General features: G+C 39.5%; 2 protein-coding genes across 55 annotated transcripts in view; one reads left to right on the forward strand and one right to left on the reverse strand.

Annotated features, from left to right (window-relative positions):
* The window catches only part of CAST (calpastatin), a 122,934-nt gene extending 120,339 nt beyond the window's left edge, over positions 1-2,595 (forward strand). For all 50 annotated transcript variants that reach the window (XM_021080930.2, XM_085009664.1, XM_021080941.2 and 47 more), the window contains one exon: positions 303-2,595. The gene's annotated coding sequence lies outside the window, so the exon portion shown is untranslated. The remainder of the gene's footprint in view (positions 1-302) is intronic.
* Positions 2,394-26,062, reverse strand: part of ERAP1 (endoplasmic reticulum aminopeptidase 1) — a 132,988-nt gene continuing 109,319 nt past the window's right edge. For all 5 annotated transcript variants that reach the window (XM_085014102.1, XM_085014103.1, XM_085014104.1 and 2 more), the window contains 15 exons: positions 24,106-24,226; positions 23,167-23,321; positions 22,714-22,827; positions 21,422-21,553; positions 17,901-18,032; positions 17,682-17,753; positions 15,993-16,147; positions 14,220-14,299; positions 13,470-13,653; positions 11,892-12,048; positions 10,847-11,031; positions 9,528-9,689; positions 8,900-9,040; positions 8,284-8,365; positions 2,394-4,128 (listed from right to left, as the gene is read on the reverse strand). In XM_085014102.1, coding sequence (XP_084870228.1) covers positions 3,973-4,128; positions 8,284-8,365; positions 8,900-9,040; positions 9,528-9,689; positions 10,847-11,031; positions 11,892-12,048; positions 13,470-13,653; positions 14,220-14,299; positions 15,993-16,147; positions 17,682-17,753; positions 17,901-18,032; positions 21,422-21,553; positions 22,714-22,827; positions 23,167-23,321; positions 24,106-24,226 — 2,028 coding nt within the window. In that variant the 3' untranslated portion in view covers positions 2,394-3,972. The remainder of the gene's footprint in view (positions 4,129-8,283; positions 8,366-8,899; positions 9,041-9,527; positions 9,690-10,846; positions 11,032-11,891; positions 12,049-13,469; positions 13,654-14,219; positions 14,300-15,992; positions 16,148-17,681; positions 17,754-17,900; positions 18,033-21,421; positions 21,554-22,713; positions 22,828-23,166; positions 23,322-24,105; positions 24,227-26,062) is intronic.

The following is a 26,062-nucleotide window of genomic DNA, read 5'->3' on the forward strand; positions in this document are numbered from 1 at the left end:
AAAAGCCTATAACCAGTTACTGCCAAAAACCTAAAAGAAATCAAAATGTAAGTTAAATTGGATTAGGCTCTCTCACCATGATCCCCTTGTATTTCCTATAAAGAAGGAAGGTACACTGATTAGAACTGCTCCAAAGATTTTTCTCCAAAATTATACGATGAAACTTTTATCTCCTCTCATGTCTACTTCTGGGAAATTCCTCTTGATCTGTTATCTAGTGCTTCTGCTAAACATAACATTTATTATGCCTCTGACAAGAAAGTTATCACATGGCTCACTGTATTTTCTTTGAATTTTTCAAGGTATCTGCATAGACAATCTTCAGCTGGTAGATGGTGACTTTTTGAAGAACAAAAGGCTTGGACAACAAAATTTTTCTGGGTGGCTTCTAGTGGTATTTGTTGAGTCTTTTGACATCCTCAACATTGTTTGTTATTCTTTTCCTGGAAAGAAACTGAATTTGTCTGGTTCATCTGTGTCATTATACTGAGTAGTGATAAATGTTGAATTTTTAAAAATTGCTTTCAGTTGGGAGAGAAAGGAACTTTATATTTCTAAGAGCTATATTTGATAGTTTCTTAAAGCAGCACACACAAAAGGAAAAACCTTTGCAAACTTTTGCACATTCTACCCATAGTGCCTGAAAATCTCATTTGTATTTTCAGTCTGCACTTAATTTTGTTGTTGTTATCATTTGGAAAACAATGCTTTACATATTCTTCAGTGTTCTGACTTCTCATTACCCCTTTCCTCTTGAGCTTTTGAAACTATATTTGATGTTTCTTTGGTTAATGTGGCTAAGTCAAACAAAATACTGTACATCGGGCACTTATCTCCTCTTGAGCTGCTAATAATAGATGACCTGGACAGATGAAGAAGCACCACATCTCTTTTCAGGCTGAACTCTTCTTTACCAGCGGCTAGGACTTCAGTATCTGACACCCAGCACAGGCCTGCTGAGGATAACTGATTCAAGTCAGAAGAGTGAAATGCAGACCGTCACTGCATAGCAACTTCCAAGAATAACAAAATCTCATTCTTAAAATACTCACATGACTTGAACTCTGGTTTACTGCATTAAGCTCTGCTTTCCATCCTCTCTACATAAAGCTAAGCAGCACTTGTTTTCTTAGAGCCATTGCCACATTAGTCTCTGCACTGTACAGCACTGGCTTCATGGAAGTTGGGTTTACCAAATACAAAAACAAACTTCTACATTAAAACACACAAACAAAAAGACCTAACATTTAAAAAAATCTGCTTTTTACCCCATAGCAACTTGAGAACTAGGGTCTGATATCCTACAATTTTTTTTTCTCAATATCATTGATGAAATTAAATATTTATCAAAATCCCATTTTTATATCTTGGTACTTAAAGCAGAAAAAGATATCAGGTACACATCCTAAAACTGATTTGGAGTTTCTTGTTTCAGAGAAGACAGCCTTCCTTAGTATCTGTTTAAACTATGTATTAGAACTTAGTTGACTTCACTAAAAATAAGTAACATCACCAATACTGTCTAATTGGAGGTGGGGGGCAAGCAAAAATAACGTATTGCTTATAATGGGCATCTGATTTTGTTAATACTCTCTAAAAATTCTCTTTAAAAATCATGTGTTTGGAGTTCCTTTTGTGGCTCAGAAGGTTACGAACCTGACTAGTATCTATGAGGATGCGGTTCAATCTCTGGCCTTGCTCAGTGGGTTCAGGATCCGGCGTTGCCATGAGCTGTGGTGTAGGTCACAGGCGTGGCTCAGATCTGATGTTGTGGTGGCTGTGGCTGTGGCGTAAGCTGGCAGCTGCAGCTCCAATTTGACCCCCAGCCTTCGAATTTCAATATGCCGTGGGAGTGGCCCTAAAAAGACAAAAATAATAATAAAATAAAAATCATGTGTTATACCAATGGGATTTCTCACTCACTTTAGATGTCTCTGTCCTATCAGAGATGCAGACATTATTCTAAATCTGGGAAATATAAGGCAGGATGATGGTAACTAAACAGACCTTTTCAAGGCACTACCAAGAAAATAAACACTTTTCCTGAGGGATTTTAACTATGTGTCTAATTCTTCCATTTGAGAAGTAAAAGTTGTTTTTTAAAAAAAGTAAAACCTTTGACATTGACAGATGTATTAAACAAGGATGTGGCTGCAGTATTACTCATTTCCATGAATATATACAAGTATTTTTAAATTACGTACCAAAATCAGACATTTGAGAAATGCCTACAGAAGTAAACATTTAAGGTATTTTGAATATGCCTGTTTATTACAAATGTCTTCAAGACTTGGGTATTTGCTGGTAATTAACGATGAATTGAGTAAGCTACAGGATCTAAATTAGTCCTTTTTCATCCATCTAATTTGGAGGAAATAATTACAAATATGTGCTTTGAGGTAAATAACAATTTTTTTATTGCCAAAAAGAGTTTTGCAATTGTTGTGGCAATACTGTGTCTATTTAGAAAAATGGCCTTCTTCAAAAGCAGATGAAAATAGGTTCCTCAGGTGACCAAAGCTAAAAACCACTATTTCCATGTTTCATTAATCAAGACATAATGATGCAATTAAAGAAAAATATTTTACATTAAAATCTTGGCTTTGTATTTTTTTAGAAGTAAAACATTTGGTTTATTTTAGTCTTCAAACCATTAAGCTATGCAATATGTACGAAAATAGAATTGTAAACACATTTATGTCCAGAAAAGTCCCCATTACATAGTATATTAGAACACATTGAGATTTTCCATATCATTTTCCTTTATCTTTCTTACATTGTGCAATGTATTTTAAAAATTCATGAAAGATTTCAATTCTAGCATAATACACTGTCTTCACTTAGCCTCTCATTTACTAGGAACTGTAATGCCTTACTGGCAATAAGTGCCAATAACAAGTTACACAGGGATTATAAACTAAGGCAGATAAGGAACGGGGAGAGGAAGCATCCACCTACCTAAGAATCAATAGCTTTCAGGTTCAACTTCAAATGAAAGATTTCTCTTCTAGACCTGAATGCACTCTGCCTTTTCAGAAGGGACACTACTAGTCAGGGTCCCTTAGGAAACAGCACATTCAAGTTAGGATTATCTGAAGAGGGTTCTATAAAAGGCAGTTTGTGGATTTGTGGTTTTGGTTTTTTTTTGTTTGTTTTGTTTTATTTTTTAATGAAAGCAGGGGAAGGATGTATGGAAACCCCAGATCCAGCCAGGACTAGTTGAAGCCAGGCTCTCACTTTACCCCCCACAATAAAGGGATGAAAGGAGGACGCACTTACTAGAGTGCAGAGGTGTGGGAGGCTGTGTGGAAAGAGGGCCATCTCTCTGGAGACCTTCAGCTGGGGGAGGCCAGCCTGAGGCAACCTGCAAGGGGACTGGGAGAAGAAACATCCCCATCTACTCCCTCTCACACCCCAGCCCGAATCTGCCCTCCGGGGTGATGTGCTGAAAGCCAGAGGACAAGGAAGCCTCAGGATGTGGCCCTACAACAAGTCAGCCCCAGGGTAGGCAGTAAGGGGGAGATGTGGAGAACAGATCAGGGCTGTTCTGGCTCAGTCATTGCTCTAGGTGTTCGTGATTCAGTGGCTGCTACTGTTCAAAGTCTTCCAAGGAGGCTGACAGAACTTAGGGATGACAAACACGGGAGAAGGCTGTGGGGAGTACAGGACTTGGAGATCACAGGGCTTAAGTATAAGGTACTTTACTTTTCCATAGTGTGGAACCCATCGCTTGGGTTTACATTTCGAGGCAATGCCTGTACATGGGACAATGCATGACAATGCATGGTGGCAGTAACCCACTGATGAAAAAGTCAACAGCCAATCTTCACAGGAAGGGTCACGTGAATAGGAGTTGAAGGGAAAAGAAGCATCTTCACTGGGTGCCAAGACAACCATCTCTAGTTTGAAAATATTCACCTTCAACAACAGTTTGGAGATGACACATCACAGGAACTGGCGGGGAACAAATTCTTACAGCTGTGTAAGCTTTTCATCTTGTAGCCACACTCTGATTTTATCAAAATTCTTATCCATCCAACGTATGTTTTCCTCAATGGTTTCAATGGTTTGTTGGACACAACGGAGCTGAGACCCATTTTCCTTCAAAGAGCTGAAGAATTCTTTTACCTTGTAAAGAAAAGTCAGGTTTTTAAAGATTTTATTTTATTGAGTCACACATATAAGTTCAGGGTAGTTAAAAGAAGACTGAGGCCAAAATTCCAACATTTGTCAAACTTCTACACAGAAGGTTGGGCCAGGTGTCTGGATATGATTATGTGTATAAGCTATATGAAATGAGCTCATGCCTCATGATGTCAAGTTTTGAGTTTTCTCTCTGCAGCTTTTTTATTTATTCGCAGTTGCCAGATTCTAAAAGACATCACTGTTTGACTTTTATAATTAAGTTTTAATCAAGTGTATATATTTAATGTGTATTCTGCTATGTACACACAGATGCAAACTTAATTTTTTAAACATATCTGAAAAAGCAGACGGTGCAGAGCATCTTCTTTGCCAAGCAAAACAGTTTCAGCCACTGAGTGTAGACCTTCTCCATGGGCCTGGCCTTGTATGTTATTATAGCAACACTGCGGGGAACAGGGTTCTTAGCAGTTTGTGGTGGTAATACCCTAAAACTTGCCAAATTTTTTTTTTACCCTAATCCGCAATTTATGCGTTGTTCCCTCAAGATAAAATCCACAAAAAGTTCCCCGTGATTTGAGAGAGATAGGAGACACTTGGCTATCTCCTTGAAAATGTCTTTGCTATTGTTTCACCGCTGGGTGTTTTATCCCCTTTAAGCTCATGTGAGGAATAGGCTGGCTTTGCAACAACATGGACCATTGTGCTTCTCTGTTTCACTTTTAAGGGTCCTTAACCTTTTTCCGTAAGTTGTCACAACATTAATCCATCAATTTTTGATTTCGTAGACAGGAAGCAAGTCTAGGCCAAGATGTATTATTTATTTAGCATAGATTCCAGACAGTTAATTCCTTAAAAATCCATGTCATAATAATATCATAAGTTTGGGAATAAGAGGGGGGTAAGAATAGGCTTTAGAAAGATCAAGTTCCAATTCTAAATGATTCAGGGTTGTTTTAAAGTTTTATTTCTGTAGAAACTTCCAGTGAGCTGAAGCCATGCTCCTGCTATAGCAACCCAGGAAACACCCCGCTTTGGTGTCCTACCTTCAACTGTACCTCAACCTACTGTTTCGTACTCTCAGAACTCAAGATTAGTTGCTAAGCAATTAAAAAATCACTCTGAGTACTCTTCAAACCACGTCACTAATTTTACTAACTGGCCCAATTAATTAATTAATTCTGAAGGAGTCTATCATGAGAGTGCCACTAAAAAACAGACCTCCAAGGGCTGTGACAAAGCAAGCTGTTAACCCCTGCTCTCCAGCTTATCCTGACCCCAATTTATTGCTCATTTTTACTGGCCTTGGGAAATTCAGCTTCTACACTGAGTATGTATTTGATTCAAACCCCCCTCCTTGAGAATTTTTCTATGCAATCAGAAGTGTGATATAGGGTAAAAAAAAAAAAAAAAACAGGCTTATCCTACTAATCTGTTTGACCTTGAGTAACTTGATTTAACTTCTCTGGGACTCAGATTCCTCATCTGTCACAGTGAAGGCTGTTAGTGAGGACGTAGTTATGTAATCTGTGTGAAGAGCAGGACCTAAAGCCCAGCCTGTACCAGGGATTCACCCTCATCCATTCCCTCATGAATATTTACTCTGGTACTTACTCATCCCTCTGGCTTAATTACTGTGCAAGACACTGAGCGTGGTCATGAGGCAAGCAAACACCCTACCCTCAGGGAGCTTATTCTATGTGGGAAGACAGGCAGTGAACTACAATGACTCTGACTGCACTACTGTGGGGAAAATAAATGGGGCTGTGACAGCAACTAGGGAGGGGTGGCCTGCTTTGGAGAGAGTCATCTGGGGAGGTGACCTTTGAGCTGGGATCTCTAAAGGAAAAAGCAAGCCTTTCCAGTCAAAAGTTAGGGAAAAGGCAAGCCAGGCAAAATAAGAAAAAAGTACAGAGGCTCAGAGCCAGGAGAAATACCTGGTAGCCCAGGAGCCGGAGGAGGCTGAGGGGCTAGATAGAGTGGGTGAGGGCGAACATAGGAGTGTGTGAGAAGTGGCTGGAGAGGCGGGCAGGAGCCAGGTAAGCAGAGGTGTAAGGTTTTGTTGCAAGAGCAATAGGCAGGGTTTCAAGAAAGGGTCTGTCATGGATAGGTTTTCATTTTTTTAAATTTAATTTTTATTAGAGTATAGTTGATTTACAGTATTGTATCAATTTCTGCTGTACAGCATAATGACCCAATCATATATATATATATATACATATATATATGTATATATATATATTCTTTTTCTCACACTATCTTCCATCATGTTCTATCCTAGAGACAGTATAGTTCCCTGTACTGTGCAGTAGGACTTCATTGCTTATCCATTCTAAATGTCATAGTTTGCATCTACCGACCCCAAACTCTGCATCCATCCCATTTTTAAAGGTGGTTTTGGCAAAGTGGCAGGAGGGAGGCTAGTTGGGAGGCTGTCACCATAGACCAAGCAAGAGATGAGAAAGGCTCAGCTGGGGTAAGAGCACGAAAGTGCATGGATACGGTGCAGCTGCTGGGGGCAGAGCCAACAGGACTCAGGGATGAATCAGATGTGAGGGGAAGTAAGGGCTCAAGATGATGCCTACATTTTAAATGTCAGGAGGACACGCTCTGTTCTGACAGCATCTTGGGCTCTCTCACTTACATGCCCCACCTCAGGATTTTTGCACCTGTTTCCTCTGCACACAAAAGAGTTATCTGCATTTCCTTCCACATCTGCTCAGATGTCTGCTCTTCATAGTACAAGGCATCTCCCTCACCCGGTCACTCTCTCCGTACCTTATTCCATCTTCAGAGCACAGAACTACCTGATGTAGGGTGATCTGTCTGTAATTGTCTGACACCTCCATAGAATTTAAGCTCTATGAGGGCAGGGGCTTCGTCTATCCTATTCATCATTGTAGCCCTGGAAACTTAACCCACACCTGATGCAGAGTAAGAATGTAGTATGTCTTGAATTAATTGATGAGAAAATAAATAAACAAGTCAATGAATGAAATGTTTTGTTGCTAGTGGTCTATGGACACCTATCTTGCCACACCCTATGATGGCCCTACAATCATCACACAGAACACTTAAACTGTTGACCTCACCAGAGTTCAAGCTTGAATTATTATGTGCAAGTTAGTTTTACAAGCCTGGGTGAGGCTATGAAAAAAATGGAGGAAAGATAAGGGTTGTGATATTTCCTTTGCATTTTCAAAGCATTCTCCCTCCATCAAGCTAGATCATGGTGCAACAAGACTACACAATGGAACTGTTCCTAAAAAAGTTAATAACTCATAGTGTTTTCTTATCTTCCTTTGGTTGCTAGGAAGCTGTGATTAATTTAGGGTACGATTGCAATAAATTTTCCTAAGCATAAATCCCTCATACGACTACTTCTTTCTGAACACTATGTAGCTTAGCGTTCTTCATTTTAACATTATTTTATATATGGACCTAATAAATTGCCTGAAAATCTTCCTGAAGGTCAATGGTACATAAATAAGTAATAGGAAATCGTGAACTTGGAGAACAGTAGAGAACCTAGCTTCCAGACCTGCCTCTTTCAAAATAACCAGATGATCACTTCAGTCATGTATACCTCTAATAATCACTTTTAACATCCCAACAGGGATGAAATATCTAAAGTAATTTTTTTTTTTTTTTTTTGTCTTTGTTGTTGTTGTTGTTGCTATTTCTTGGGCCGCTCCTGCGGCATATAGAGGTTCCCAGGCTAGGGGTCGAATCGGAGCTGTAGCCCCCGGCCTACGCCAGAGCCACAGCAACTCGGGATCCGAGCTGCGTCTGCAACCTACACCACAGCTCACGGCAACGCCGGATCGTTAACCCACTGAGCAAGGGCAGGGACGGAACCCGCAACATCATGGTTCCTAGTCGGATTCATTAACCACTGCGCCACAACGGGAACTCCCTAAAGTAATTTTTTAAACCCTAAAATTGTAATGGCACAGCTAAGACTTAACATGTTTGGGAGGAGGCACCGTTTTCAATATTTTCTTTGTAACTCATTTTGCTCATGTCAAAAACACCATACTGAACAAAACATACATCCAAAAAAACATACACAAAACCATCTAAAAAGAACATTACTATGTGACAAAATACATTTCTAACTCAAAGTTGTTTTGTTTTTACCTCTTCAAGCCGTGCTCTTGTCGAGAATTGATTGGTTGTTCCAATTACCATGTGGGCTATGGAATTTGAGCCAAGTTCAAACCTAGAAACAGAAATTGTCAGAATGTATCGTGAAATACCCATTCATTTGACATGTATTTGAAGTGCCTCACATATGTTACAGCAATTAACTAAAAACTGGTTAGATACAAAAAAGACGTGATCCTGTGCTCCAAGGGGTTAAGATCTAGCTGAAAAAAACAAGCACACCAGCCACTGAATAAAAGATTAAGTACCTTAAAGAAAATGATAAAAGTAGTTAGATAAGGGCTATTTAACAAGCAGAAATACTAAATGGAAGACTTAGGCTGAACTGTGCAGAAGAAGGCTTAAGACAGGTCACTAGGTACAAGAAGAGCCTATTCCGGATGGAAAATTTAACTAGCCAGATTGATTAGTTAGTGCTGAATTAGAGTTTTCAATTTTCTAAGGATATTTTAAGTATCTCTATTTCCTATCTTCTGAAAAAAAAAAAAAATCCCTTTAGGTTACCACTGTTATTTTTACAAACAGAGCTAAAACACAGCCAAGTTCAGGACTGTTTCCCAGTCATAGCACAGTTTTTGGCACTACTTACTTTTGTACAAGTTGGTTCCAATTTTCCCTCAGAAACTGCCAGGCCAATGGATATCCCACCGGGTTTCTGCCAACAGCTCTAAGGATATATGGAAACTCTTGAGTTTTTATTATGTCTCCCTTAAAACTTTGATCTAGTAGCCTAGAATGATTAAGACAAGAAGTGTTAGCAATGTATGGGCCCTGAAAAAGTTACAAACGACTTGAATGAAGTAATTTGTGAAAGAAAAAAGTCAATCTGCCAATAATAAAGACCCCAAGGATAAATAGGTTACCAGAGCCCTGAGCAACTCACTATAGCAACAGAATAGTAAAAACTAACATTTATGTAGTGTTTACAACACCCATTCACTTGTATTCTCTCATCTGCTCACAAGAGTAGTTAAAATAGGTACATTATCTATTTCCAAATGTATTATTTTAAAGATACACAAATACATACTCCTTTAAATATTTCTGCTAACATCTGCTGCTCCCTAATTATTTACCGTATACATTAGATGTGTGCCCTCTTACAGAAACGTTCCCAGCAGAAAACAGTCCCTGGCCCCAGTAACAAAAATAGATGCCAGAAGGATCTGATCTAATTTAATTCCGCTTGGCTCCATGAACATGAATGAATTACTCACCACTGAAGCTTTTCTTTATTTTGGCTCATACTGAGAGCAAATTCAATGTGGTTTTTCTCGGTACTGGACAATGACGATTGATATTTACTATAAAGAAAATCCCATCCTTCAGGGTCCTGGGCGCCCACAGCAAACACAGCCACGGTCACGTCTCTGGGCAGGCTGTGGGAAAGAACACAACTGCTGAGAGACTGAGATGAAGGAAGTGTGTGTGCATGCCCAAGGGTGACCTGTTATGAAATGATCAGAGAAGCATGCCTGGAAATATAAACCAAAATAATCTCTTTCCTTCAGTTATAGTTTATGAAAAAGGCAAGAGAAAGTAACTAAAATTAGGTTTTAGGTAGCATTTTCAAAAATGTAATGTGAAATGCCACTTTTACAAATATCTCCATACCCAACATTCTTTAATGGTGTCTGGTGACATGACAGGTGCTCAGTGTTTAAGCCAAAAGAAGAAATTCAAACTAGACTCAAGATGTAGTCCCTGAACAAAAGTCAAGAATACAAGAGGACCACTGTCTGTAAGCACTTCTTTCTTTTTTTTTTTATTTTTTTAGGGCCACACCCTCAGCATATGGAAGTTCCAAGGCTAGGGGTCAAATCAGAGCTGCAGCTGCTGGCCTATGCCACAGCCACAGCAACACCAGATCTGAGCCGTGTCTGAGACCTACACCACAGCTCACGGCAACATCGGAACCTTAACCTACTGAGAGAGGCCAGGGATCAAACCTGCATCCTCATGGATACTAGTCAGGTTTGTGACTGTTGAGCCACAGCAGGAACTCCTGTAAGCACTTCTTTAAATGGAAATGTGTACGTAGTTGGCTTAATATTTCCGGGATGGAATTTAAGCCCCCAATATAAAAAGACTTTAGTAGAGCAAAAATAAATTTCCAGATATAGAAAGATCCTACTTTGCATAGCAGTGTTAGCAACTCCTGTAAAATGTCCACCCCCACCCCAACTTCCTGTTAGGGGCTTGAGAGGCTTGAAGAAGCTACCATGAGAGGCAATGCCTCTGTTCCTGTCCAGTACAGTTGCCTCAGTTCTGATAAGGCTTGGTATCCTTGGCTGTATGAATCAGGAACTATTCTAACCCCATTCTAACCCTACCGATACTGACTTTTGTCGCCTCCTAGCACTTCTTAAAACAGAAAGTTGAAAGGTACATAATCTTTAAAAAATCTTTTTTCCCAAAAAGAGCAGCAGGGAAAACTTGTCTATACTTATTTTTTCTCACAACATTTAGCACTGATAACGGAAAACAGAAAAGATACCCTTAACATGAGCAAACTGGTTGTTTGGTAAGAACAGACCTCAAATTTCCATCAGCTTCCTTCCACTGTCTGAAGTAGCCTTCTGCCAGCTGCACACACGGCTGATACTTGCGCACACAGGCGAGCAGGAGCAGCTGACTCCGCAGCAGTCGCTCTGAGACGGAGCCCTCATCTGTCCAGGTCTGCTTATCAATGAGGTCCCTCAGCAGCCTGATGAGAAAGTCCTGCAAGAATGCCACACATATCACCAGTACTGCCCCAGGTCATCTCATGGTTTATATAATCCAATATATCCTCAGGTGTTGGGGATCATTATTATTTTTTTTGGCCCACCCGCAGCATGTGGATGTTCCCAGGCCAGGGATCAAACCCACACCACAGCAGTGGGGACCCAAGCTGCTGCAGTGACCACACCAGATCCTTAACCTGCTAAGCCAAAAAAGAACACAGAGGGATTATTTTTTTCAAGCTTAATCTTGAAAAAAATTTAGTTTTTCCAAAACCATGCAATTCTGTTTATATTTCATTATAAAAGAGGTCAAAAGCAGGAAATAAATGATTTCAGTATCTGCCTAACAGTCTTTTACAAATATATTCTTATCTAATTAAAATCAGGATGAACTGCTACTTGTAAAACTAAAATAGTCAGCTAATACGACCAAATTTTGAGACTAAATTGTAAGAGCAAATTACACAAGACTTCATTGCATTTTGCCAAAAATAACACCTCTGTGCCTTTTGCTTAAGAACATGAGTCCCAGAAAACCTTAATAGCAACTGTTACAATACAAAAGTAAAATGAAATAAAGGATTAGTTAAAGGAAGGGAATTACAAATCTATGACAACTAAATTCAGAATCTAACAGTGTGATGTCTATTTTTAGGGCCAAAATAAAACCAAATCTTTGTTGGTCAGTCCAAATACTGAGGTAATTTTGGTTTACTTTTCTTTAATATATGTCAAGGGGTTTATACACACACACAACACACACAACACACACACACACACAATGGTGAGAACTCTTCCACGCCTACACAAATGCAAACCAGTTACCTAATTATTCCACTTATTTCAGGCTTTTACCTTGAATTGAGTTTCCACTTCATTCATGTCTCTTTTCTCCATTAACTTATACATAGGTATCAGCTCATTCAAACCCTGGAACACTGGCATGATTTCAGTTTCACGTTTCAAGTACAGGGTTAAATCCAAGGCTTTTTCAATTGAGAGCTTTCCAATGCTGGTCAAGAGATACCAGGGTTAGCCGTTTAAGAGAAAAATTAGGAAACCAACTCTTTGTTTCAAAAGATGTTTTAACAATCATGCAGCAAAATATTCAACCAGATATAAATGTCCCCACTTATAAGTAATGACCTTTCTGTGGATATCCTTCCCGTCACATATAACACAACATCTGGCATGTTTACACTGTAAAGGTATTCTGTCAAGTAACAGAGCTAGGGTCAACTTGTGGTTCAGATGAAATTGGGGGCACATCAGCATCTGTCCCTCTTTCAAACAGCATTGTGTGCTGAACTTCCAGAGTGAAATGGTCAATTTGATCAAAGACTCTTCAGGAAACCTCATCAGAGACTGCCACTCAGTCAAAAGTCTGATTTCCTGGAATCAACACATCCTTGTGTCCATGTTAAAAAGAAACTGAATATAGATATAAACTCTTCACAACAGAGGGTTGGCGTTAAAGGCCCCAGTGGTAAGGTGCATGCTCGTGTTAAGAAGACACAAAGCTCCCTAAGATTTAAGCAGTAATAAACTTTGGATGGGGGATATATGTAGGCAATAGAATCAGGTAGATAAGCACACCACCCTTGATCCACTGTTGCTTTCTGTTACCTCAAGAGGCCCAGAAAAGGAAGAAGTCAACTGTTAGGGCAGAGGGACAGGGGGATGAGACTTAGAGTCTTCCCTCCCATTGGGGTGCCTGCCCTTAGACTTCAGTTCTGCCTGAATATTGAAGAAGTCTGAATTTTAGGCTTGGGGGACATTTCCTGAAAATCCATTGTCATAGGCAAATAAAGGAGTGAACACTATCCTTAACCACTCAAAGATCATCTGGTTGGGCCACATTTTATGAGCTGCTGTTATCCTTTTGATGAATGAACTGAATGCCATGGAATTTGAGTTCAATGCCATAAAGATGCTGTGAAGCTCAGGCATCCACTTTGGGTGGGGTGGGGGGGCCATCCCTCCTTTAATCCAAAAGAGGTAATGCCAACAACTTGTGCCTGGGCCACTTGGTCTTCTAAGAAGACTTCAGGGTTGTTAGAGACCCTGCAGGGAAGAAACCTGACCAGTTACAGCAGGGCCAGGAAAAGCTGAGGACTAAGCTTTAGAGACCAGGTAAGGGGCTTCTCTCCAGGATGTTGGTCTCGATTTTCTGCATGCTTGCCTGAGTCTGATCTGAGATATAATGAAAAAGACTGAAGTACAGATTCATTCCTTTTTTTTAGTCAGCAGACCCTGGTAAGAAGTTAATCCTAAGGCTAAAAGCAACCTTGAAGTGTGAGAAGAATTTAGGAGAAAACACTCTTCAATGTCTCATTAGCAATCAGTCATTTTTATCTTTAGAAATCAAGGACTTGAAGGATAACAGCAGCTTTCAGAAATAAACCAGGACCTCGAGGAGCTTGCATTCATTACCTGACAAGCTGAAATGCATTGTTAATGAGACTGGCCCGATCATTACTGCTGATTGCCGTGTGTGTTGTTTTTAGAAGGCCAGTCAAAGAATCCCATCCGTCATCTTCATAATGCACAATGTAATAGCCATTCATCCCCACATTAAATTTGATCCATTCCACCTCTTCTGGGAGGATGAGCACATCTAGAGCAAATAAAATAAATCATAGCTCCATTTTTTTTCTCTTGACTGGCAAAAGCTTTTCTGATCAGAGGCTGGACAAGGAGACTGAGGCAAGTTTAATATTGAACACTTTGAATCCTGAAATGAGTTTCATACTGAATGCATTCTTTTTAGGAACCAGAAAACAGCATCCCAATAGATAAAAGCCAATATTAGTTCTAGACACCAATTTTGTGAGATAGATCTCTGAGAAGAAGGCTGCCATATTTCAGGCCATGCATATAACATAAACCTGCAATGTTAAAATAAGGGGCAATTTCCTCTATTATCCCTCCTCCTCAGCATTATATAACTCAGTTATTTTAGTCCCCATCCAGCAAGATACTGGCCTTCTTTTTTGCAACCAGACAGAACTTTCAACCCTATATTCTTCACTAGAAATTGAAAATCAAGGATCTGCTGAGGATAACGATTGACCTCATCCTTTTTGTTTCAACCAAGATAAATACCAAAGAAAACTTTTCTAAATCTTCCACATTTCCATAGTTCCTTCTTAAAGTAAGCTAGTTAGTTCTACAAGAAATTACCTGTTTTTGTCTTCAGCAAAAATCTTTGGATGGAGTCTGATTTGCTGGTGATGAATGTCAATGGGACATGCCACAGGTACCTAAAAGAAAGGAGGTTGCTCTGTCCAGTCATGGATTCAATTCGGCAAGCAGTTGTTAAATCCCCTACCATGTGCCAGGCACTGGCCAGTTAAGGAAGGATGGCGCCAAAACCTGCTATAGGGAAGAACTCAAAACATCCCCAGCCTATTTTCCAGCTTTGAAGGTGTTGCCAGATTGGCCATGATACCTTCAACTTGGACTTCTTGACTAGAGCTAGGAATCTGGGCTCCAGTGAGCCCTGGCAGCCTTAGCAGCGATTGCCTAAAGGGATCTCAGGGGGCCTAACTTAAACAATGTGACCACTAGTAATAGCACAAATTGACAGCATGTGCCTTTTAAACCATACACTGAGAACACAGCGTCACTTCCATGGAATTCCTTCCAAGGATGCATACGCTAAATCTGATTATGAAGAACCAGCAGAAAACCTAAATTAAAGGACATTCTAAAAAATAACTAGCCTGTACTCTTCAAAAATGTCAAGGTCAAGAAAGGAAGACTAAGCAACTGTTTCAGAAAAGAAGAACTTAAGAGATGTGACAATTAATACAATATGACCCTATATTATATCCTGAACCAGACTTTTTTTCTTTTGCTATAAATAGGTTATTAGTGGGATAAGTTGAATCAGGTTTACAGATTTGGTAACAGCATTGTACCAAGTTCATTTCATAATTTTGATAAAAGTACTAGGATTACATAAGTGTGTGCTCTTGTTTTTTAGGAAATACCATACTGAAGTATTTCAGGGTAAAGAGGAATCATGTCTCCAATTCCAATCATGTATCCAATATTTATTTATACACCATACATAGAAAAATAGATACAGATAGAGCAAAATTTCTGGAAATGTTTGCTATATTAAGTTATATAGAAGGAAAGTAAGCAAATGTAGTAAAGATTAACACATATACCTGGGTAAAGAATATATGGGAATTCTTTGTACTCTTCTTACAACTTCCTCCTAAATCTGAAATTATTTCAAAATTTAAAAACTTTGAAATAACATCCATCTAGGGATTTCCCATCATGGCTCAGTGGTAACGAACTCAATTAGTATTCCTGAAGACGTAAGTTCGATCCCTGGCCTTGCTCAGTGGGTCAGGGATCCAGCATTGCTGTGAGCTGTGGTGTAAGTCTCAGATGCGGCTCAGATCCCGCATTGCTGCGGCTGTAGTGTAGGCAGGCAGCTGTAGCTCCAATTGGACCCTTAGCCTGGGAACGTCCATATGCTGCGAGTGTGGCCCTAAAAAGCAAAAAAAAAAAAAAAAAAAAAAAAAGCATCCCAATGATGTCCTCTGCATGCTAACCAACAGGAGTCAATCTCTAACTCTGACATCCAAAGAAGAGACTCAAGTCTCTTGAATTTCTCAGAAATCACCTAGTAGTTACCTCCATGGCTCCAACCAGAATGCCAGGCACAACTGTAGTTTTGTAGCAATCACTTAGATTGGAGTTGATTTCAAGCCAGTAACTGGAAATTACCATCATATCTAACAATGACTCATGAGAATGGTAACATAATGGGATATCATCTTCATTTTGGTATAGAAGTCAACTTCATGGAATATATAGATTTGACTCAAATATATTCACAATAAAGGTAAAGGGCACAACTTCAAAAATAAGGTTTCATCCCACAGGGCCGATGTTACCTCGGCAACAAAATGAGTTTCTCCCTGCGAACATTACCCAGTTTCAGGGGCGTCATCCAGTCCTTTCACATAGTGCTCCTGCTTCACGTGTACGTTCCTCCCTCTCACTGTGACAGTTACCAGAGGAAAACCCTTCTGCAGGGTCCAGGTGTTCATCATGGTTTTCACATCAAGTCCTTCCTGTCGCCAGTGCTGGTTTAAAAGAAAGAGGCAGATGCGTGACCCACTTGGACCAACTTTAAGAGGAGGGAGAACCCAAACTTGTGCTCCAGTGAAGCTCTTCCTTGTCGCTTCCCCTGCTCCCTTCGCCCGCCGTCTGCAGCCACAACATGTCCATTAGAGCACCGTTTACTTTTCATTCTCCTCCTTTCTTATGCCTTGAGACCAGGTACTACACCTGGTTCTCCTGGGCACACCTTGGGCTTGGCACTGGGTACAAAGCAGGCATGTGAATGAATGAAAGGAGAGAAGGGAGTTCCTTTCATGTCTCAGTGGTTAACGAACCCAAATAGGAACCATGAGGATGCAGGTTCGATTCCTGGACTCGCTCAGTGGGTTAAGGATCTGGTGTTGTCGTGAGCTGTGGTGTAGGTCGCAGAGGCGGCTTGGATCCCATGTTGCTGTGGCTCTAGTGTAGTCTGGCAGTTGTAGTTCCGACTTGACCCCTAGTCTGGGAACCTCCATATGCCACAGATGTGGCCCTGAGAAGCTCAAAGGAAAAAAAAAAGGAGGGAAGGAACAGAAAGTGGCCAGGTGTTCAACACCTACAGAACGAGGCTGGCTCTCAGACAAGCAAGATGGGGAAAATGTTCCATCAAGAGCCTGTAGTTTCCAAGTGGTAACACCAACATGGCTCACACTAACAAGACATCGTGATGTCAAGTGAGGATCTATTCACTGATGCTAAAAGAGCTTTCCAAAAATACTTAAAAGCTAATAAAAGGATAAAATATGCTATAGGACACATCTAGAAACTACTGAATAAAGCCATCTCTAAAAGCAACAAAGCCAAAAAGATAAAACCTTGAGGCATAAAATTTTGTTCCATCTCCAGACTCACCATCAGCTACCTGTGAAAATATTCCACAAGTCCAGATAAAGAGATTCAGTCTTTTTGTGTGTGTGTGTGTGACTCAGAGGTTTTGACTTCTTTATAGCTTAGCAGTGAAAGGCATGAGTTACATCTAAATTCAAATCCCTGTTCTGCAATTTACTAATCATACGCCTTTGGATTTCATATTCCCATCTGTAAAAATAGGGATAATAGTTCCTGCTCGCAGGCTTATTGTGAAGCGCAAAGCAGGCAATACACATAAGTGCTTCACACGTGCCTGACACATAGTAAGTGCTCGAGAATGCTCACTGCCATTGTAGGTTTTTTCACAAATGAAGAGCTATGGACATGACTGACAGGGTCTGACAGATACAGTCCTAATCTGCCACAGGAAAAAAATGTCATAAATCCACTGTGTTACAAAGAGTAAAGCTGAAGAAATTAGTATCAGGGAGACGTGTTACCAAAGAAGGTTGGACAATTCCCTTGTGTAGATAGATTTAAGACAAACTGTAAAAAGCTGTCAAGTCTGGTATAGTTTAAACACAGTCTTATCTAGAGGGAGGTTGATCTAATCAAGGACCCCAGAAAGTTTGGCACAGAACTATCCTTCAAAGAACATGGTGAAAAAGAATGTGCTGCAGGGTAACACGTACAGATGTAAAAACTTACTGATGATGAAGATGAATGTTCACCACTAGAACAAAATCCATCCATCCTTTGTGTGCCATCTGTAGGGCAAATCTGAAAACCAAAAATAAACACATCACTCGGTTCTGCTGAAAACACTTGTGATTCCTCTCAGAGGGATTAATGTGGTACAGAAAAAAAATGAATTAAGATAATAAGCGTGTCAACCCCAAATGTAGAGAGACACAAAAACATACTCACACTCGCCATACTATTCCACAGGTCCTCGTTTTTGGTGTTTTTGTAACTATATTTCTGGAGATACTTCACAATACCACTTTTAAATGCATCCACACCGAGATAATCCCTTAGCATATTCAGAATACAAGCTCCCTGAAAAGACGATATAAATCACTGTTAGCTGTAGTTTGGTCTCCATCAAATCTACTGCCACACTATTTTGGAACAATTCTTTAAAAGGCAACTACAGTAACATTTTTAATGTCTGGCAATTTGTGGAACAATTAGAGAAGGTGGGTTAAGCTTGGACTTGTCAAGGCAGGAGATCAACCCAACTGTTCATGCTTTTAGTTCCTTGGATGGTTATTTTCTGCCAGCAACCAAGCCTCCCCAGTATTGGCCACTGCCATTATTCACAGGGGAGTAGATAATGTTAGAAACTAAGTCCTGGACTTTGAACCACCACGTGGCTCTCCCATCGCCACTCTGGGGCAGGAGTGAGGAGAGAGGGAAGCAGAGATATGTATCGGGAGAGGCATGGTGGAGCCAGGCAGCGTTGGACTGGGAGGGCAAGAGTAACGATGAAAAAAGGAACAGAATTCCTACTCACTCTGTTCCCCTGGTAAGAGCTCCTTCCCCTTCCACTCCCATGCTTGTAGATCATGGGTCACAAACTCAATTGCCTCCAGTGGCCAGAGAGGTGACATAATGAGAGCAGCAGTCCATGGTGAGAAAAATGCTATTTTATGTTCTTTCCCCTACACTTTTCATATAACTTAATAATCAAGAACTTTCTCTCAACATGCACCCTCTTTTAAGTCTTCTTTTTCTAAGGAATTGTGATTCCCTCTTTCTAGAAAACCATTCCTACTTCCTTTTTTTCCTGAAAAGTCCCAATTCATCTTTTAAGATGTAACTCAAAAATTTCCTCTGGGAGACTTTTTTTGGTCCCCTCAAGGCAAAGGTTCTCTCTCCCTTTCTCACTGGCTCTAGGGGATTGTGGGGCCACTAGAGAGACAAAACCTGGATCCCTGAATGCCCCTGAATGGGTGCATATTCCCTGCCAATAGGATTGGTATCTTTTCTTCTTTTTCTTTTTCCTTGTGTGTCTTTTTAGGGCACACCTGCGGCATATGGAGGTTCCCAGGCTAGGGGTCAAATCAGAGCTAAAGCCACCAGCCTACACCAGAGCCACAGCAACGTGGGATCCAAGCCATGGCTGCAATCTACGCCACAGCTCACAGCAATACCAGATCCTTAACCCACTGAGCGAGGCCAGGGATTAAACCTGCATCCTCACGGATGCTAGTCAGATTCATTTCCGCTGAGCCATGATGGGAGCTCCAGATTAGTATCTTTTTTACTGAGGTATAATTGACATTTAATATTAGTTTAGGTATACAATATAATTCAAAATTTTTATATACCGCAAACTGACCACTACACTAAGTGTAGCTGACATCCACCACCACACATAGTTACAAATATTTTTCTTTATGATCAAGACTTGTAAGATCTACTCTTAGTAACTTTCAAATACCCAAGAGAGTATCATTAACTATAGTCATCATGATGCACATTTAGCTCTATGATGAATTTTGTAACTGGAAGTCTGTGCCTTCGGATACTCTTTACCCATTTCACCCCTCACCCCTGGCAACCACCAATCCATGAGCTCATTTTTTGTTGTGTTTTTGTTTATTTTTAGATTCAACATATAAGTGAAATCACATAGTGTTTATCATACTTTCGGACTTAATTCACTTGGCATAATGCCTTCAAGACCCATCCACACTGTCACAAACATAGAGATTTCCTTTTTTTATGGCTGAATATTCCAGGGTAGAATGGACACTTATGGCAACAACTATCTTGACTATTGTAAATAATGCTTCTAGAAACATTGGTGTGTATATATCTTTTCAGACTAGCATTTTTGTTTTCTTTGATTAAATATTCCAAATTGGAATTGCTGGACATGATACTTCTATTTAATACTTTGTTTCCCATATTGTTTTCCATAGTGGCTGCAACAATTTACATTCCTACCACATGAGGTTCCCCTTTTTTTTCCACATCCTTGCCAGCACTTGGGTCCTGTCTTTTTGAGAATAACCATTCTAACAGATGTAAGAAGAGGTCCCGTTGTGTTTTGATTTTCATTTCCTCAATAATTAATGATGGAGAGCACCTTATAATGTACATGTTATCCATCATGTCTTTGGAAAAGTTTCTATTCAGTTCTGCTCATTTTTGAATCAGATTGTTTTCTCTAGTTGAGCTGTATAAGTTCTTTATGTATTTTCACTATTAACCCCTTGTCAGACATATGGTTTGCAAATATTTTCTCCAATTCAGTAGGTTGCTTTTTCATTTTGTTCCTTTCTTATACAGAAGCTTTTGACTTTGGTGTAGTCCTACTTAGTAATTTTTCTTTTGTTGTTTATGCTCTTATGCTTTTGGTGTCATATACAAAAAAAGTCATTGCCAAGACCCATGTCAAAAAGCTTTTCCCCCATGTTTTCCTCCTAGGAGTTTTATGGTTTCCAATTTTACACTCAAGTCTTAAATTCATTTTGAGTTAGTTTCTGTGAATGTCTTAAGATGGTGGTAACAGTTTCATTTTTTGCATGTGGTGATGGGAGAAATAAACCATTTATTTTAGAGACTGTCCATTCTCCATTATACATTCTTGGCTTCCTTGTCATAAATCAACCATATATGTGTGGGTTGATTTCTGGACTCTATTCTGTTCCAGTGATCTGTGTGTGTGTTGTGTGTGTGTGTCTACATGTCCGTTTTATGTCTGTTTTTAGCCCCCCTGCACAACTGATGGAAACATCCAAACAAGAAATACTTTCCTGTCTGCTGCACATAAAAACAGCCAAGCATAATGATAAATTACACATTCTCTGCCTCAGTGAGGATAAGAGAAAAGGTTGGGAATGGAAGGAAAAGCAGAACCCGGAGCTCGTAAAGGAGATATGATTTAGCTCCTGTCTACATTGCCAAGGGAAATACAGGTCTGGTATGACCAGAACCTTTTTCCCCTCCAAAACAAGCCAGAAATCTGGATTTTTAAATAAAATCTCCCAGGTATTATATGTTGGTAATGACTTTGAATTCTTTTCCTGAATACATCATGTGGGACAATACTTTGCATTTCAAGAGCACAAACCATTTCCAAAGGCACCAAAAGTCAAGCTACACAAGGGCTGGGATTTTTTGCCAGGCTGGGTACAAACCTGATACTCGATTAAGACATATTCATTGAATGATAAACATTTTCTGTAGGCCATGAATATTCAACTTATGACAGTAAATTAAGAACTGATGACAATATGACAACCTTTAGGATTTTAGGTCAAGCTTCAAGTTAGGCCTAAAAAAGTTAACTCTGGGCAACGTGGGTTAGAAGAGAAGGCATTAAATCTGGGTTACTCCTTATGAAGAGAAAGTCACCCCACCACTCTATCTATACCTCTATGCCCCAGTACTTATAACTTGAGTGTCCAAACTGTACCCATATCACTATTTTTTACCTTTTCATAAGAAACTTCATCAAACATCTCCTTAATCTGAGCAGAATTCTCCACAGGTGTGGACACAGGGTGTGAGGAATTTAATGCATCTACTTCCATCGCATCAAAACACTTACCAAAGAAATAATCTTCCTATTGAGATGGGAAAAAAGACATTACTTATGATTTACATTTAGGTTAAAAAATATGAAATGAGGAAAGTATGACCTAGGGTATCAGGTTTATACTCCAAATTTCTATCTTCTAAAGAACAGCCAAGAAACTTTGATTTTAGATCAATATTTGAACTTTCGTTTAAATACCTTATCACCTTAGAATAGAAAAAATGTCCTATTAACTTTAGAACAAAACCATTATGTCTACAAACAATGCCAAAATAGAAAACCTAAAAAGTATAGTGATTTCAGTATCTCCAATCATCATCTCTATATTTTAAAGCAAAGAAATTTAGCTTTAAAACAATGTAGTGAAAAAAAAGTAATGGAGAACAAACCCCAACTATAACCTGGTTAAGACATATTACCCACTAGAATAACAGGCATATACAGTCATTTTCATTATTAAAGAGTATGTGGTAACAGGGAAGTATTTATAATCTACTGTAGTATAATCACTACATGTACATTATAACTACATATATGTTATGTGTGTACAAGATGATGAAAATAGGAAATGCATATATGTACAGAAAAAACTAAATATGGTAAAGGCTTGATTTTTATAAAAATTTTTATATAAAAAGTTTCTTTTTAATTGTACTGTATGTGATTTTCACAAGTTAAACACATGATTTTTAAAATTAACATGTAGAGATTCCAAATCATCAAGTAAGGCTGTGACTGATGAGTCTAGGTTCTTTTACAACCAAATGAGCAGTTACCTTAAACATAACATTTAACAAGTAGGATCCTATTGGAATAACAGCAATCTGTGCCTAATACTTCTTCAGTGAGCAATCTGAAGATTGGGAAAGTGATATGGAACAGACAGGGTTGCCCTTATTTCCATTTCTTTGAAATTAAGGGAGAATAAAATTTAATACTAACTTAGAAATTGTTATGAAGTGATTGTTAATGAGCAACTGAGTTGGGAAATAAGGTTTTGTGATAGATACTTCAAGTTCACTAGCATTTTTGGAAACCTGATTCATATCTTTCATATCTAAATTCCCAGGGAAGTTATCCATCTTTTTATGCATTCCATCATCAAACATCAGGAAATGTTTTCTAGCAACATTAAACAACATAACAGGCTAACGTAAAATGTAAGAACGATAAGAAAATATGTCTTACAACTTTCAGGTCTGGATGAGTCACGCTAACAGACACGAACTCCATAAACTTGGCAAATCCCTCATTTAGCCAAAGATCATTCCACCATTCCATCGTGACAAGGTTCCCGAACCACTGGAAGGAAAACCTTACTCAGGTTATTCACACATTTCTAAGGAGACTGGGATATCAACATGATCATAAACATAAGACATTCAGAAGGAAATAGATTTAATATGTATTATGTCAGTATATAAATGTTAACATATTCATAGAGCTAATATTTTTTCAAGGTAAAAAAAATTTTTTCGACATGGTATCTAATATTTTAAAGAAATAATTTTTCCTCGGGGGAAAAAGGAAAACTAAAAATCAAGCAATAGAATTCCTATATTAGTATGAAATAGCCTATGTCCCAGAAAAGCAACACAGATATTATTGATACTTTTTAAAGGTGTGTCTGAGCCTAGATACCTGGTGGGCAAGTTCGTGGGACACAGTCATCGTGATGGCAAGCTTACTTGACACAGAAGATTTTTCAGCATCAAGCAACAGAGAAGATTCCCGATACGTGGTTAGTCCCCAGTTTTCCATAGCACCAGACTGAAAGTCAGGAATAGCAGCAAGATCTTGGGAAGCAAACAAAAATATATTACCAATCTTAAGCTATACATTGCCCAAACACACTAACTTTCAGAACAGATGGGTGCAGGGATCAAAAACAAAACAAAACACTAGGCTTCCCAAATAGAATCATGGACTCTAGACTGGAAGAGCACTTCCCAATGGAGCAAAAGGGCACCATGACTCATTCAGAGTTACTTTGCTGCTGTGTGGCAAAGTCAGGCTTGGTTCTCCGACCTCCTGACTCCATTTCTAATTCTCTGACAAGATATTTGGGGCCCGAACAATCTTAACCATTGCCTCAACAATCCACTCAACTTTGGATGCCCAAGACTCCCATACACCTAAAAACTCAAACAATAATTTTAAGGGCCCATGTAAGAAAGGAATATGCAGCTTTTCTTATGCTATATCAATGCATTCGCTCAAAAAATTCATTGGGTATTCTAAGCTCCTACCAAATGTGTGTCAGTAATGAAAAAAATGCAGCTTCTATCCTTTGCTATCTGCCCACTGATATAGTTGTATCTGTCTTTAAAGTCAGAAGTCAAAATTATCCCCATGCCACATGCCTCTGGAATTGTATCACAACCTGCTTTTACTACCTGAGGATCAACCTGAGGCTCGACACCTGCCAGGTTTTTTTTTTTTTTTTTTTTTTTTTTTTTTTTTTTTTTTTAATGTCTTGAGGGGCTATAGAGCTAAAGTGGGAGATGCCAATTAGGAGGATATAATCTACTGCTGGGGTCATTAGATGTTGCAATCTTAAAATCTGTGCAAAATCTCTACCTTGTTTGGGTAAGGGATATGGGATGCTGAAATAATCCTCATAAAATTCGAGAAGAGTCACTGCAGCATCCAGAGCATAATTTGCCTGATTTATCTTGTCTGGAACAGCATATATGGAAACCTGAAAAGAAAGGCACAAAAAAGTTATCCAAATGCCCTAGGAGTGTCTCCAAAAGACTAAGAGCTTCATATTGTGGAATATGGCTGCCAATATTAAATGAGACAAGTATAAGTTCTATTTCTCATATTAATGCTGACTATTCCCCATTAACTCCCCTGCTGAAAACTATTACAAACACTGGATAACAAACAAAAAAATGTCCTTTTAGATGTTTTCATTAAATAGTAAAGAAGTCAAGAAGACTTAGTTGCCAAAAGTGAAGTGACAGTAGGGCCCTGAGAAGTCAGCAGAGCACTGCAACCAGCCTTTGCCCTGAGGACACTAACCCAGCACACACGGACTTGAGCTTAGGTTTTCATGGCAATGAAGAACTTAGAGGATAAGGAGACAAAGTCCAGAGCCTGCCCAAGATAGGAAACCTAAGAGGAAATGTACCCCTGCATAAAGCTGGACCCCAAAGGACTGAGCCCTTACTGTAAGGGGAAACTAGAAATAATAACTCCCTTCCTCAAGAAGACTGCAAGGGATAGAATGCCTTATTCAAACCTTCGTTCTGTATGGGGGAGAACAGGAGAATCTCCTCAGAGAGTCTGTGGCCAAAAGATAACCTTCATACCACTTATCAGCTAACCACCTCCCCAATAACCAGAAGGTCCAAAAACCTGAAGCCAGTAATTTAAAGTGATCCCAAGGCTATAAAGTACTCCCAGTCACCTGACAGGAACAAATACAAATGCTCTCTGAAAAAAAAATCCAGCTTCAACTCAGGTAATAAAAGTTTACAGATGCAATGTACAATATACACAGAGGAACAAGACACTGTGAGCAAAAGCAAGCAAAAGCAACAAACCACAGAACCAGCTACAAAAAGACTTCACATATGACAATTACTAAACACAACATACAATATATGTTAATGTGTTTTAAAAAATAAAAAGACTAAAGATATGTGGTGCATAAAAAGGGGTTTGAGGACCCAGATCCAATGTGGGTGAAGGTTGGGGGGGTGGGTTTCCTCACACCTCCAAGACATTATCCAATGGGGTGTCCTATATTTCAATTCAATTCTGACACAACCTGGAGATAGTGTCAGATTCCACAGGTCAAGGAGTCAGTCTTAACAAGACTGCTCCCTACCCCCACATCAGACATGAATGAAAAGTCCAGGTAATCTCCTGTGCTTCTGACCTAGCAGCTATAGGATGGAGGGTCCAAGGACCCCCTCCTAGGGTCTGATTAATTTGCTAGAGCAGCTCAAAGAACTCAGAGAAACATTTTGCTTACTGGATTACCAATCCATTATAGACAAATATAACTCAGGAACAGCCACGTGGAAGAGATGTGCTAGGACAAGGTATGGAGAAAGGGTGTGGAGCTTCCATGCCTTCACCGAGCAAGCCACTCTCCCAGCACTTCCACTGGTTCACCAACCGGGAAGGTCTCAGAAGCCATCCTTTTGGGTTTTTATGGAGGCTTCACTGCACAGGCAGGATTGATTAAATCATTGACCACTGGTGACTGAACTCAGTCTCCTGCTGAAGGTCATGGGTATAGGGATCAAAGTTCCAACCCTCCAATCACATGGTTGGTTCCCTGACCTAGTCCCCACCCCTAGGTTACCTAGGAGCTGTCCAACTGTCACCTCATTAACATGAAAAGAGACACCTTTATCACCCTTACCACTTAGGAAATTCTGAGTTTTAAGAGCTCTGTGCCAGAATCAAGCCTGAAGACCAAATGCGTATTTATTATTATAAATCACAATAGCACAGCATGGAAGACACATAAAAATGATCATGCATAAAGGGTTCATGAAAGTGAGCAAGTCGGTGGATG

Source organism: Sus scrofa, chromosome 2, assembly GCF_054392235.1.
Source record: "Sus scrofa isolate SSC_HxYL_T2T_F1_AM1 chromosome 2, Sscrofa_HxYL_maternal_Yorkshire_Landrace_v2.0, whole genome shotgun sequence".
NCBI lineage: Eukaryota > Metazoa > Chordata > Mammalia > Artiodactyla > Suidae > Sus > Sus scrofa.